Raw genomic sequence first — 15,464 nt, 5'->3', positions numbered from 1 at the left:
AGGCCAGCCGAGATACATAATCTCTCCAGCGTGTCCTGGGTCTACTACGGGGCCTCTTCCCGGTGGGACATGCCCGGAACACCTCACCCAGGAGGCGGCCAGGAGGCATCCTAATCAGATGCCCGAGCCACCTCAACTGGCTCCTTTCGATGTGGAGGAGCAGCGGCTCTACTCTGAGCCCCTCCCGGATGGCCGCACTCCTCACCTTATCTCTAAGGGAAAGGCCAGCCACCCTTCGAAGGAAACTCATTGGCCAGGCATTAGCCCGTGGTGCTTGGCCGGGCGCAGCCCGAAGAGGTTACATGGGCCCGCCCTCCTGCAGGCCCACCACCCGCAGGAGGTGTCGTAGGGGTCGGGTGCAGTGTGTGTCGGGCGGTGGCCGAGGGCGGAGGCCCTGGCGGACCGATCCCCGGCTATCGAAACTGGCTATATATATATATATATATACTGTATATATATATATATATATATATATATATATATATATATATATATATATATATATATATATATATATATATATATATATATATATATATATATATATATATTTGTAACCTTGAACTGATACTGTGCAACTTGTCATTCACAGAGTGGCGACACCCTAAAACGTGCAGTGCTTCATGTGCTATATTGTTACTAGGTTCATAATTTACAAAATAAGCACCGTGCTGCATTAAATGAGCCTTGAAACAAGTGACTGAAACCCTAAACCCAGCAGGAAAGCTTTTACTGAGTTGGCAGCACAGTGGTGCAGTGGTTAGCACTGTTGTGTCACAGGAAAGGGATCCTGGGTTTGAATCCATCAGTCAGTTAGGGCCTTTATGTGTGCATTTTGCATGTTCTCCCTGCGCTTGCGTGGGGTCTTTCTGAATACTCTGACTTCCAAAAACCGTGTTCGGTTAATTTGTGAATCTAATTTGGCTGTAGGTGTGACTGGTTTTCTGTCTTCCCAGCAACAGAGTGGAGATATACTCCACCTCTTGCCCCATGACAGTTGGGATAGGCTCCAGCATTCCTGAGTTGGATAAACATTGAAGAAAATGGATGAAGCAAGAGACAGATACCATAAATTCCTCTGAAAAGTTTTTGCATAGATCAAATGTGCAATAGGGTCATTATTTCACAGACTTCCATCACCAGAGGAGTCGTCCTCTTTACAGCCGTAAGAAAGAATGCAGGTTTTTTTTTTGTTTTGCAGGTTTAAGGCACTTAAGCATGGGCTTCAAATTTCAGACCCAGATTAATCTTTTTAATGCATTTAGGTCATCACAAATGCTGTCAAACATGTCAGCAATATTCTGTAATTATAAGCAGTACTCAGAGCTGATGTACCCTGATGCATGTATGGTGATATATGTAATGAAATAATGTAATATATTTAATATGGGATTATAACTTAATTAGAATTTGTATTATTATTATTAGAGCATTGTTGTACGTATTAGGAGACTTTGTATTGTCTCTCTCTGATACTCTACAGAAGGTAATGTAAACTGCTGCTGAACCCTTTGAGACAGATTTGGATATAATGGAATACAAATATAAAAGATGCTTGATTTAAAAAAAGGAAAACATAATGGTACATTTTAATCACTAGAAAAGGGGGAAAAAAAGCAATCATTAATTACAGATTGTCATTCAGTTGCTTTGCAGAGTTTTCCAAACACTGGGTTAACTTTCATCTGTGTAAAATAGTCTGAAGGTCATTCCACATGTTTTTATGACCTCTGCTTTGAATTTTTATTTCATTTATCATCCACTATCGCAGTGTGGAAGAGATACTGATATGCAACAAAAATGGGTCCAAATATGGGTGAGTGAGAGGGGTGGAAGGTGCAATTTAATCCCCTATGAAATCTTTCTCTTCTTGCCAACAAGCATTACACCATCACTTGAGAATTATGCACTCTTCACCAGATTTCAGAGGCTGTGACTTAACACACACACACACACACACACACAAATGGACAGCAGTCTTGTCTCTCTTAATCTCTTTCACACAAAACATACAATAAGCCAGCAGCAACCCCACCCTTAACAGTTCTTCATCATGACAGCCAACGCTGGTCATTTGGCTTCACTCAAACTTCATAAAAGTTCAGTACTGATAGGGACCTGTTTGCACAGTGACTCTCTTTGTTCAGTTAAAGGCTGTTTGCATTTCCATTCAGTGTTTCTATCCTGACCAGTGTGTGTGTGTGTGTTCTTGTTTCTAGGGGCAGGAGTTACACAGACTTCCTGTAAAACTTTTGGAAAAAAAAAAAACTTTGAACTTTCCAGAGCAAAGATTAGTCAACCATTTGGCTGGGTCTCTCTCTTAGAGCAAGACTTGGGGTCATTTGCTTCATTTAGTCACATAACTTGGCACTTCCTTTAGAGTTTTCTTGTTCTGTTTAAATTTTTAGAACATCATGTTCACCACTCATTTCTGCCCGGCTTCTCCTCTAAATCCCTAATGCTTTCCACACTGGAGTTGTTAACCATTGTTCCCTCTTTCCTGACAGCAGCCCTATTACGTAACACAGATTTCCACAAGCCCATATCCTACCTCCCAGAATTTAATGTGGTTGCCATTGCAACCGCATAAACAGAGCAATGTTATGGAGGGGAAAAATGTGGACTCTGATTATGTTCTGAAAGATCAGTAAAGTCACAAAACAACACAACTCTTATATTCACTGACAGATTTATTTTTCAGAGACATCACACACACAAATGCACGCAGTACATCAAGAATTTCTTCCTCTGATTTGCAAACTTGTTTCGTGAACTTTTACACAGGGGTTTTCAACATTTTCATTACAGTTTCCTCTCATAAAATAGCTTTCATTAGCGGGAGTATGTGTGTATGAGTGTGCATGTGTCTAAGAACAGCTTGTCCTGCCAGCTGGAGGTCCTACTTGGAAGTGTGCACAGTGGTGGTTGTGACTGTGGTCTTTGAGCCCCCTGTTAAAAAGAAGAAAAAATGGTAATGCTGTGCCTCTAGCTTTTATTACAGTAACTCGTGTGTTGTAATGCTGTGATATGTTAAAGAAGACACTTACCTGTAGCAATTGGTCTAAAATGAGAAGGAGGGAGGAAAAAATAAAAATAACAGTAAGTGAAAAAGTACATTGCAAAAAGATGGGTGCATTTTCATATGAAGTGTCTCAAACATCTATGTGTATCTACCGGGATTCTTCTGATTCCAGCAGGCTCCTGTATGTTGCAATCTCCTGCTCCAGCCTTGACTTGATGTCCAACAGCATCTTGTACTCCTGGCCCTGTTGCTCGATGCTGGCGCGAACTCTGGCTAGCTCTCCTTCAAGCATGTTGATTTGGTTCTGGAAGCCGGCTAGCATGGCGCTGTAGCGAGCCTCTGTCTCTCCCAGTGTGTTCTCCAGAGCCGCTTTCTGTTAGAGTGGGAGGGGAAATGTAGCAGAATTAGGGCACACAAGTAGTGACACCTACATGATGTTGTCCATATGTGCAAACAATTTGAATGAAATGTGTCTTTTGTGACAGTTCTGACAAGTTAAAGCAGTAGGTTGTACCCACCAGCCAGATCCTGGATTCAGCATGTTAGACACAAAGGCATGTATATTTTTGTGCACCACTTTCTCTCCCTTTATGAAAGAATAAAAGACTAATGTATTTTGAGTGCATACATCATTTTGTCTCCTCCATTGCTGTGTGCAGTGTGTGACTGTTGCAGGGAGTGTTCAGTAACTAACTCCAGCTGGGCGTATATAATCCTTGGGAGTACAGTTTCTGAGACATCTAGTTCAGCATTCCTTCAGCTTACTCCAAACTCTTTTATGTCTGTCAGAATTTGAACAGATGTCTGTGAAATGTTTTCCTGACCACAAGGCTCTCCCTCATTCCTCCACTGCTCTCATTCTTATCTCTCTCTCGCCCTTCATTCTTGTAATAAAACCTCCGTTTCTTACCCTCCCCTCTACTCCACATGTTCTGCCATCCATTTTTCTATTTCTCCTAGACAAGACAGCAACGTGGGGATTTTGATCATATAAGGCAATATCGGTGAGATGTGAACAGAGGGTTTGGGGGGGTTTGTGTTTTCCTTACCATACTAAGCTGAGACTGCAGCTCAATCTCCAGGCCCTGCAGTGTGCGCCGTAGGTCACTGATCTCTGTTTTGGACGTCTGGATTGACTCTGTGTGGATGGTTATCTCTTTTGTCAGGGTTGCCGACTAGAGCAGAAAATAAAGGCAAAGTTAGATGATTTGATAATTACGCATCTTTGTTTCACAGATTATGTGTAATTACAGGGTAGACTGCTGCAGGCCTACACCCAGTCATTTGCATTCTGTGGGATAATAATGACTTTATGTGAAAATCTTTTTTCACCTTGTCATTAAACCAGGCCTCCTGATCGCGACGATGTTTGTCAGTAATTGATTCATACTGTGCACGGATCTCCTCCAGAACTTTGTTCAGGTCTTGCTGAGGTGCCGCATCTACCTCCACGTTGACATTGCCTGTGAGCTGAGAACGGAGTGCTGCCAGCTCCTGAAAAACACACAGGGAAAAATGAAGCATTAAGATCTGTTTAAGTATTTGAATTTAATTGAACTCTATAGGCCTGATGAAGCAGGGTCTTGTTTTCATACTAATCACTGCATATATAGCTGGTGGCTTTTAAATTAAATTATTATGATACATTAAAGAGGATGCGCATAAATCACCTCTGCGTGATTCTTCTTGAGGTAGGCCAGCTCATCCTGCAGGCCTTCGATCTGCATCTCCAGGTCAGCCTTTGTCAGGGTGGTCTGGTCGAGCAGGCGGCGTAGGTTGGCAATGTCAGCCTCAACAGACTGGCGCATTATCAGCTCATGCTCAAATCTAATTGTTTTGGAGAGTAGAGAACAGTGATATGAGACAACTGAAACTCTTAAGCTATCCTGTTTGATTTTACCAGGATAGTTGGTTCACAAAAGTATGACAGTTCTTGCTTACTTGGTTTTGAAGTCATCAGCAGCCAGTTTGGAGTTGTCAATCTGGAGCAGGATGTTGGCATTTTCCATGGTTGCAGCATGGATCTTAAAAGAAGAAGAACATTGGGAGTTAGTTTCAGTCACATGCATCACTGTGCATTTAGTATCTTAGGCTGCATTTGATTTTGATCTGCTGCCAGACTTGCATACTTATACTATCTGTTAACACTGGAGTAGTTCTGTGCTGCATCACCCTTTAAAAGATTGCAGCTACATTTGAATAGACAGCACTAAACCAAATGGCCACACAATGTATCATTCAGTATGACAACCTTTTCTTGTTTAATTTCAGGTTTTACACCAAGCATTCAGTAGCACAACAGATTATACAATCTCTCATTATACCTATCGTGTTTTTACGCTTTTAAAACGCTCCCCTGCTAACAATTACAGCACAGCAAATATTTAACTTGTCTGGTGTTTAAGCAGTAGAGGCTGGTGTACACTATACCTTGTCCCTCAGGTTGTTGATGATGTCCCAGTATTTGCTGTAGTCCCTCTCAGCTGCAGGCCCTTTTTTCTCATAGTACTCTCTGATCTGCTTCTCCAGTTTGGCATTGGCTGCCTCCAGAGAACGGACCTTCTCCAGGTAGGTGGCCAGACGGTTATTCAGATTCTGCATGGTGGCCTTCTCATTCAGGTTTGCTGTGCCCTGGTCCAGGGCGCTGGACAGGTCAAAGCCACCGCCGCCGCCCATCCCCAGGCCCATTCCCAGGCCCATTCCCATGCCACCCATGCTTGAAGAGGTCACAAAACGTTGGGTAGAAGCGATGCGGGTTGATGGTGAGTAACTCGACACACTGTGCGCCTTCTGGGGAGCAGCACTTGATGTGTAGCTGCGGGTTGATCTGACAATAGAACCAGTTCCATACATGATGATTGTCTGCTGGTCAGGAGAGGACACTAAGAGAGGACGGAGTGTTACACAGCTGTAGACTGCGGCAGGACTCTGGGGTTTGATGGAGGGAGACAGCCTGTTGATATAGTGCTGCTGATGTGGGGCGGGCCTAGCTAGGAGGAGGGAGGTGTGGAACTAGGCTGGGAGTTTTCTTTTACAGCTTTACAGCGACATTTGTTTTCTGTTAAAAACCAGGATTTGGTTTCTGTACACGCCTGTGAGGGAACTGTTATGGAATGTGTGCGTGTGTGTGCGTGTGTGTGTGTGTGTGTGTGTGTGTGTGTGTGTGTGTGTGTGTGTGAGAGAGAGAGAGAGAGAGAGGAGAGAGAGAGAGAGAGAGAGGACTTTGTTAGCCTGTGAGGATCCCTTTGAATGTATGTGTGCATGGATCTGTGTGTTTTTGTGTTTATATGATTTGTGTATGCTTTTATAAATACCTGTCAATATAGTCATGATCACACCACCCATCTGGTATCTAAATGCAAATGGAAAAAGGTCTAGATTTATTGTTTTAGTGTTCCACTATACGGCAGCATTCACATGAGCACTTTGTGAAGAAAATCTCCATCAGTGTCATTCACTGTAAATGATGTTAAACGTCAAGCTGCAGTAGAGTTAATTCATAAAGTATGATTAATTTCCTGTTTTCAAAAGACTTTGCTGTAGCATCATACATTCTTTTATACTGAAAAGTTAGTTTAGACAGCTATTCCTTTCTAGGCAAAAGAGAATAGCAAATGATTGTAAACTATTTAATTTATAACCTTTGTTCTTCAATGACATGTTCATTTCTGGCCGTGATGGCAGTCAGATAAAGAGCAGGTAATTAATAAATAAATGTGCTGCTGGGTACTCGCTGCATTAAAACTTTTCAGCCTTGACCCACTAACTGACATCATCAGCACCCCATTGTTCACTTTTATCATACACAACATCCCCCTTCGGTCTTATATCCTGTGTGTGTGTGTGTGTGTGTGTGTGTGTGTGTGTGTGTGTGTGTGTGTGTGTGTGTGTGTGTGTGTGTGTGTGTGTGTTCTTTTGTTGGTTTTGGACTGTGTCACAGGCTGTGTGAGTGATGAGGCAAAGTGCCTCAAGAGATTGTGTGAGTTAATGTGTGGGTGGATCGGTGTGCACACATGTGTGTTTCTGTGTGTGTTCTTATCTCAGTGTTGGGGCTCTGGCCAGTTTCTGTTCTGTAGCATCTGGTGTCAGCTGGGGGGAGGTGAAAGAGGCAGAGGGAGTGAGTTCACAGTCAGAGGCAGAAGTGAATCATGCTTCTTTTGTACTTTGTTGAAGGAGCAGGATTTGGTCACTCTATACTTAACCGAGTTACATAATCTACCTAAAAATTACAGATACTTGTGGATAGATTTTGTTTGTTTTTTCTGGACTGCAACTGTACCATTAGAAGCTCTAAAAGCAAACTAGAACTCACAGTTTAATTACTAGCATTACTGTTCCTGTCACTAATGGAAAGCACTCTAAATGAATACAACACTTATTTTAGTTTTAGATTAAGACATTCTGCAGGGGTTCAGGACAAACAAAAATCATATTGGGAAATATACAGGTAGAAGTGTGCAGCAAATGTCACCTTCATGCCTATGCCCTAAATATGAAGCAAAAAGTCTCGATGGACTGCTAATGCCTGCAAGACAAGGGTCGCATGAAAACAACCAAACACTCCCACTTGCATGCAATCTTGAAAAAAACTCAATTAAAATTTTACAAACATGGGAGTGAAATATACATATTACTAAATTCTACTAATGAGATTTCTAAAGATTTAATGGTGGGCCATAGAGCTGGAAAGCTGACAGGTAACCAGCAGTAACTTTACAGTAGATAGTCAAAGTCAAGCAACTAGCAGCAGCTTTATATTTATAATGCACATATATAAGAAACAGTAATGATCTTTGTAGAAAGTACACATGTCCTAAAAAAAAGCACTTTGCAGACATGCAAAGTGCTTTGTTTTAGGTTTAAAGTCTGAACCCATGTGCTCACATTAACAGATCGCCACACCCAGTATTACAACTGTGCATGTCTGTGCATATCCCACAAAGAATACCCTAAAGATCAATGACATACATAATAAGGTTTTGCCCCCACTCCAAATCACATTTGCACTTAGATTAAAGCATTCCTCCTCTATGATGCCTTTTTTGTTTTTCAACCATTCCCAGTCCAGAAGAGAGATTGTTCTCTCAGAGCCTTTGTGCAAAGGGTGGGGTCCAGCACACACATCCAGACACACTCGACATTCAAAGGTGTGGTTACATTTAAAGTCAGTGTTAAAATTGCAACAGCTTTTGTTCCTGGCTCTCCATCATTGTCCTGTGTAGGTCTGAATAAATCCGTTAGGCTCATGAACATGAACCTGTAATGTGTATGTGTCAATAATAGAAAGCTGCCACTTTGCCAGGTTGATGAAAGAAGCAACATTTTATATTTTAATTCCTGAAAACAGTTAAAAGTTAGTCTTTCATCTTTTGCCAAGTCAGCTCCTTTCCTTATCAGTTCTGCCTGTCTGTTTTGCCAACACACATTTAAAGGAATAAAGTCTTTGTAGATTGTGGAGCTGAAAGAAGTTGATTTTTTTTTAAAGATTATAAGTGGACAGTATGTGGGTTACAGGGTTCTCTTGACTTGAGTGGAGATAAAGACATGTCTAGTCTTTTTGTATAGCCCTTAATCGCCTAGTTTCAGTGGGCGTGTCGCGCCCACATTATGAAAACAGTGAATGAATTGATGAATCGTCTGAACTAAGATCCTCACAGCGAGCATTTAAAAACTCCAACTGGGAGCTCAAAGAGAAAAAAATGCACTAAACCCTGGAGGAGGCAGTGCTAGGTTTCTCATGAGTTCTGATCCTGCACACACAACATGCTGTCTAAAAAACACCTTAAAAAATAACAAACCTTTTTTTTTAAAACTGAGACTTCCTGGCATTGTAATTGATAAAGCATGAATCACACTTGGCACAGGTGCTGAGAAAGAGGCAGGTACAGGCAGATTCCTCACCAAGACAGATGACTACACATTAGAAACGTGTTAAAGCAAAGTGGTTGACTTCATGTCTGACTTGGGTTGGTCAACCTAGGTGGGTGTTTTCACTAAAACCACCAATATGACTCATGCATTCACGGCAGGCTACAGTCTCCATTACAGGCAACTAACACAGCCACTTTTCCTCTTAACATCCATTTTGGATTCAACTGTCACTGCAAAGTGTAATGGTGAATGAGATGACTCTGTCTTCACACCTGAGCTTCAGACCCAGATCGATGAGCTTTTTGTTATCAAGCTCAGGGTGACTGAGAACAAAGTCTATGATGCTGAGTATTTACTCAAAACAAACAGAAATAGGAGTCCTCAACAGGATAAACACACGTGGCTTAATGGATAAAGCTAAATCAATAAAATCTTCTAAACTGCTTTCTCTACCTTTGCTGCAGTCTTAAGGTGGCTGAGTTTGTCCTTGAAGAAACTTTTACTGAGTAATTTACTGTCTGACTCAGTAAAAATATTACTCCACCCCATCCCACTTCAAATGCCTGGCACAAAGAGGCCGCTTACCAAGAAGTCAGAATGGAGATATGATCGGCTGATAAAGAGACCTTTTTGAACCTGATATCTGTTTAGATAATGCACTGATTTTTCTCTCACAGTGCAGCTTTTCCTCATGTCATGTTGTTAGATTATGTAAACTACAATGCAGTGTGTTGCCAGCAGAGAATGAGGACATAATGTTTGGATTTTTCACTGTATTCTTCAACTGTGTGTTGCATTTCCTTGAGAGTGTAATGATAGTGTTTGTCTGGCCTGTTCATCAGTTTCAGTCAGTCAGTCAGTCAGAATACTTTATTGATCCCAAAGGGAAATTACTACTGTTACAGCTGCAAACCGTTTCATTTAAACGAGTAAACTAAAACACAATAACATACACTAAAGGCATAAAAGTATAAAGACTAAAGAGATATTTTGACTATATACACATCTAAATCTATACACATATGAAAATTGTGAGTGCAAAAATTTTTAAATAGGTGTCATTATATATATATGCACAGTCCTTTTTTGTACAATGTATATAGTGTATGTACAATGTATATGGAAATTTAAACAATTTTATGTACAATTGAATACTGATAAATGAAGGACACTGATGAACCACAATGTCACCTATTAAGGGAGGAGTTATAGAGTCTGATGGCCACAGGTAGAAATGACCTCCTGTGGCGCTCTGTGGTGCATTTGGTGGGATGAGTCTTGCACTGAATGTGCTCCTGTGTCCCATCACTGTGTTGTAGAGTGGGTGGGAGCCATTGTTCATAATGGCCTGCAGCTTAGACAGCATCCTCCTCTCCGACACTGCCATAAGCGAATCCAGCTCCACTCCCACCACATCACTGGCTTTGTGGATCAGTTTATTGAGTCTGTTGGCGTCTGCCGCCCTCAGTCTGCTGCCCCAGCATGCAACAGCATAGAGGATGGCACTCGCCACCACAGACTCATAGAAGATCCTGAGCATAGTCCGGCAGATGTTGAAGGACCTCAGGCGTCTCAGAAAATAGAGGCGACTTTGGCCCTTCCTGTATAGGGCATCAGTGTTCTTAGCCCAGTCCAGTTTGTTGTCAATGTGTACTCCCAGATATTTGTAGTCCTCAACGGTGTCCACACTGACCCCTCCGATGGACATAGGGGCCACCGGTGCCTTGTCTTTCCTCAAGTCCACCACCAGTTCCTTTGTCTTTGTCACGTTGAGCTCTAGATGGTTCCGCTTGCACCATGTGACAAAGTCCTTCACTGTCCTCCTGTACTCATCCTCATCACCCCTGCTGATACATCCAACTATTGCAGAGTCATCAGAAAACTTTTGAAGATGGCAGGTCTCTGAGCAGTAGCTGAAGTCTGTGGTGTAGAGGGTGAAGAGGAAGGGAGAGAGGACAGTCCCTTGTGGGGCTCCAGTGTTGCTAACTACTCTGTCAGACACACAGTGCTGCAGCCGTACATACTGTGGTCTGCCAGTCAGGTAGTCAACAATCCAGGACACAAGGGGGACATCTACCTGCATCGCTGTCAACTTATCCCCCCAGAAGAGCAGGCTGAATGGTGTTGAATGCACTTGAGAAGTCAAAGAACATGACCCTCACAGTGCTGGCCGGCTTATTCCAGGTGAGCGTAGACTCGGTTTAGCAGGTAGATATGGCATCCTCAACTCCAGGCGGGGCTGGTAGGCGAACTGGAGGGGGTCCAGAAATGACTGGACAATGGGCCGGAGCTGATTCCAGGACGAGCCTCTCCATGGTCTTCATTATGTGGGAAAGTCAGTGCCAACTGGCCTGTAATCCTTGACGTCGGCAGTAAGTTTAATGGTTGTCTTACTGCCTTTCATTAATTTCCCACAGTTGCAGTTCTTTGTAATAATATAAATTGACTGAATTAAAATTGCACTTATTTTTCTTGTATCATCTCAGCCTGTTGCGTATTTCTATGTAATATCAATGAAATAATAGAATGGGCCTGTATGTTGGCTCATGAACAAAAATGCATTTGACACCCATGTTATAAGTTCATACATCCTAAATAAATCGCAAATAATGACTGCATTGTGTGCATGCAGACTTGCAGGTAACAGTGATGTGGAACAGTCAAGTACTGCATTCATTGTGTTCAATTTCCTTTCCTCCGCTGTAAATAACAGAGATGATTTCTTTTCAGTGTAAAAACAAAAAGGAGTCACAACCTGAGGACATGAAGGAAGTCCACTGTTCTCCTCAAAGTTACCATAGACTCAAACATCAAATATTCCACTATTTGGAGGACTGTTTGTAGCAAACGCAACTACAAGGATGGCAGAGTGCATGCGTCACTACTCACACCTGAATCTTATCTATTGTTTTCTGTAGTGTACTAGATGGTTTGGATTCCTGCATCTAAGCGTAGAGAACCAGTGTTCCTTGCCATCGGTTTCATTGTGCAATGGGAATCAGAGTTGGCTGTGTTCCCATATCTTTCACAATCAGGGTCATTTCCTTTAATAATAGTTGGCACCTTATCTCATGTCATATCAAGATGGTCTTATGAGTGTTGCGTTATTTTTTTTCTTTTAGCCTCTTGACGCCTGTTGCACAGTGGTTTCAGTGGTTGAGGAAACAGTTTAATTGTTGCCTTGTTATGTTTAGATTGCACTAAATTAAATTGATTTAATCACTGTCATATTCTAAGCACGTTGTGTATGACACCTGCACAACATTAATAACATCATAATAACATAATAGTGGTACATTCTCCCGCTGTCGCAGTATTTGAATGTTAAGTTCAAGCGACGGAATGACACATGTGCATGCGCAAGTTACAGCATGAAGCTTCAAAAATGCCCCGGGTCATTTGGACTGATGAACTCACTCATACCTGTCTTAACAAAATGTTCACTTGTGCAATATTTTTGATTTGCAAGCAAAACTAATCAGATTCAGCTGTAACTTGTGATTTGTGATAATTGGCAGGTATGCTAACAGATTAAAGACTTGTATAGAAAGTTAAGTCATCTGCTGGTGTGTGAAGTTCCAGTTTAATCCCTTGCGTTTAACAGATTGGAAGAGGGGAGAGTGATAAGTTATCAGCTAACTTGCTCTCTTGGCAAAATGCTGAAATCTGTACGGGTGCAGCTATTGGAAGAACTATATTGTACTATATGCCCCAGTTATACTCACCAACAGAATATTAGTGCAACCTACCACAGAGTAAGCCATATTATTTGCAGAATGATTTTTGGAGCATTTGGCTCATGTTTGCTCATACTGAAAGTAGAGCGTGCCCATCACAGAAACTAAACATTTTTGGCACTTAATCATTGGATTCATTGTACAGCTCGAGGTTGTTTGTAAACACAAAAAACCCCACAATGAACAGTACCTGTAATAGTGCTATTATTATAATGTTAGTATGATGACACTTGCATTTAGCTCTGTCACACTAAAGTGGGGTGAGAAAAGAGAAGTTTTAAAGTAAAAGTAAAGCTGTAATTAAGTGATGGTCTCTATTTTTACCCCTGGGGTGCTATCGTTTTCTCAGTCATTTTCAGGGAATAAAAGCTTTTAAAATGCACTGTACTTGTGCAGGAAGTACTGTGCAACCATGTTGCACCACACTGTGTAAATATTAGCTGAGCAGTTAATGACGACTGTCCTCTCTCCTCGTATATTTCTCTGGGTTTAGCCTCTGTGAGTGAGTTATGAATTAAACATAAGTAAAACATTTCATGTTCAATTTCCAGCTAGTCAGTAAAGTGTGAATACATCTATGTCTTCCTTACAAAGATACAGTGCACAAACAGTAGGGAGTGTATCCCTGTGCAGAGAAAGTATGAATCACAGATGTGAGTCAGTATGGAGCAACACAATTCTTAGAACCTCTAAATGTGCCACACCCCTCCACAGAGATTATTACGTCCTGCTCAAATGTCTAGCCTGCACCGCGCAATCACCTCCTAGTGTGCAATATTTCTGTCAAAAGTTCTGGGCTGAATTATTGACTGAAAATTGCGCTGATAGGAGTGCGAGTGTAGCAACCTGTATTGCATATGTGCGTGCTGGAGTTTGTATGCTTATTTTGTGTTTCTGAAGACAAGGTTAAATATTCACCCTGTCATCATACAGTCAAACATTGGCTGTGCAGACAATCATAGCCATTCATCTAGAGTTGCTTGAGTAAACTAAAGTCTGTTGACCCACCATGAATCATTCCAACAGTGAAGCTAATGTGTGATAAGTTAAAGGAGAGCTTCTTCTTTTCTAAAGTTTTTTTTTTTTTTTTTTTTACAACTTCTGAATTCCACTTCATTTCCTCATTGTTTGGCAAGTGCAGCTGATTTATTACACGTAATAGTGCCTTCTGAGGAAAATGCCAAGCAACTTGCATCAGCTTTTATGCTTATTCTGTAGTCTATGCTGCAAAGATCTAATATTAAATATGTAAAGCAACTACTAGTAGAATTTATAAAAATGTTAGACAAAGAGACAATAGGTTAAGGTCCTTATGGGCTGATGTACTCTCTACAAATGCCAAAGAGCAAAGAGCCACACCCTGTAAAAACACAGTTTTAAAGCCATACAGGTGAGATTTCTAGTTGACGTGCACCATCTAGTGGTATCATTTCAAAACCTGTTCACTGTCTACGTTAAGCATGTTTTTCACTGAATCATCCTGCCACACCCAAGGGGGCCATGAAAGTTGTGTAAAGTGAGAGCAGCTGGTATACCAACCTTAATTTTCCTTAAGAGAATTCATCATACTCTTTTTCTATTATTTAGTCGTCTAATAGATTCTAATGGTCAGTGATAAAAGGAAATGGATGCTGTAAAAATATAAATTTAATGGATAATCTTTTAGAACAGTTAAATAACATGTTGCAAAGCCAGGCACACATCCTTGTTCTTCCTGTCCCTGAGATACACACTGACACATACAAAGTGTGAAGCTATCAGTACACACTAATTCACATGTATGCACAGAGTAACCACATGTAATGGCAGCCACAGAATGTCTGAGGGGAGCTGAAGTTGTGTAGTGAGCATGAAAAAAAAAGACACAATGCAGGTCTTGTTCTTTTTAGCAGGTCAAATTGGTATCCGTTTTGATCTGTCTGCCTTCTTGTTGGAATGGTAAAATAAGTGGGTGTGGAGAGCTGATGGAAGGTGGTGAGCCCATGCTTGGTCAGGATTGGTCCGAAGTTGAATCTTGTAAATTCTTTCTTGCCTACCCCTCTGAACACTGAATGGTAATCATTCCAAATGGAATCATTTAATTCCACTTACTGATGGGAGAATTTCCCTTGTTCTGTTTATTAGAAGTTGTTCTGAAAATGTGACTATACATAAGTGCTGTTTGCTTTAATAGAACGTCTACTGTTATCTCAGATTTGGGATCAGTGGGATTTGAACTGTTAACATTGTGAATGACACTGTTATTTACTCTTCCTGCATTAAAATTTACCCTTGGTGATCAGCTGCAGCTACCATGCTTATAAACTACTAATATCCAGTGTCTGTACACTGTAAACCCAGATAAGTTGAATCTACTTAAAAAAAACAAGGTAAACTCGTTGCCTTAAATTTTTTAAGTAATGAAACAGTTGAATAAGTGCAGTGGACTATGTTCAGTGTACTTGAGGCCCTTTTGGAATGGAATGGAAGATCTAAGTTTGTACTAATAACAGAGCTCAGTAACTGAAGATACTTAGTTTAACTCAGCTTGTTAAGTAAGCACTACTCTCCATTACCAATTGAACTAAATTGTATGTTCTAATTGACCAAACTTATCTTTTATAGTCCGTGAAAAATTAAAATGTCTTTTAATCAATCCCCCTATCCTTTTCATGGTCGGGGGGGGCTGGAGCCTATCCCAGCTGACAGGGTACACCCCATACAGGTCACCAGCCTGTTGCAGGGCTAACACAGAGAGAGGCAGACAACCATTCACACCTGTGAGCAATTAACCTAATCCCAGTAACTGCATGTCTTCAGATTGTGGGAGGAAACCCACACAGACACAAGGAGAA

At 41.3% G+C, this 15,464-nt stretch overlaps 1 protein-coding gene across 1 annotated transcript; it reads right to left on the bottom strand.

Annotated features, from left to right (window-relative positions):
* Nucleotides 1-2,672: 2,672 nt before the first annotated feature.
* LOC115779112 (keratin, type I cytoskeletal 13-like) lies at nucleotides 2,673-5,977 on the bottom strand. The gene is made up of 8 exons (XM_030727599.1): nucleotides 5,453-5,977; nucleotides 4,964-5,046; nucleotides 4,693-4,849; nucleotides 4,355-4,516; nucleotides 4,072-4,197; nucleotides 3,175-3,395; nucleotides 3,048-3,061; nucleotides 2,673-2,949 (listed from the first exon to the last, which is right to left on the bottom strand). Exons 1-8 carry the CDS (start codon nucleotides 5,873-5,875, stop codon nucleotides 2,900-2,902), a joined length of 1,236 nt encoding a protein of 411 aa, XP_030583459.1. The 5' UTR covers nucleotides 5,876-5,977; the 3' UTR covers nucleotides 2,673-2,899.
* Between the last annotated feature and the right edge of the window lie 9,487 nt (nucleotides 5,978-15,464).

This window comes from Archocentrus centrarchus, chromosome 1, assembly GCF_007364275.1.
Source record: "Archocentrus centrarchus isolate MPI-CPG fArcCen1 chromosome 1, fArcCen1, whole genome shotgun sequence".
NCBI classification, from domain to species: Eukaryota; Metazoa; Chordata; class Actinopteri; order Cichliformes; family Cichlidae; genus Archocentrus; species Archocentrus centrarchus.
Note: the sequence above shows the minus strand (reverse complement) of the source record. Positions and strands in the feature narration are given on the sequence as shown.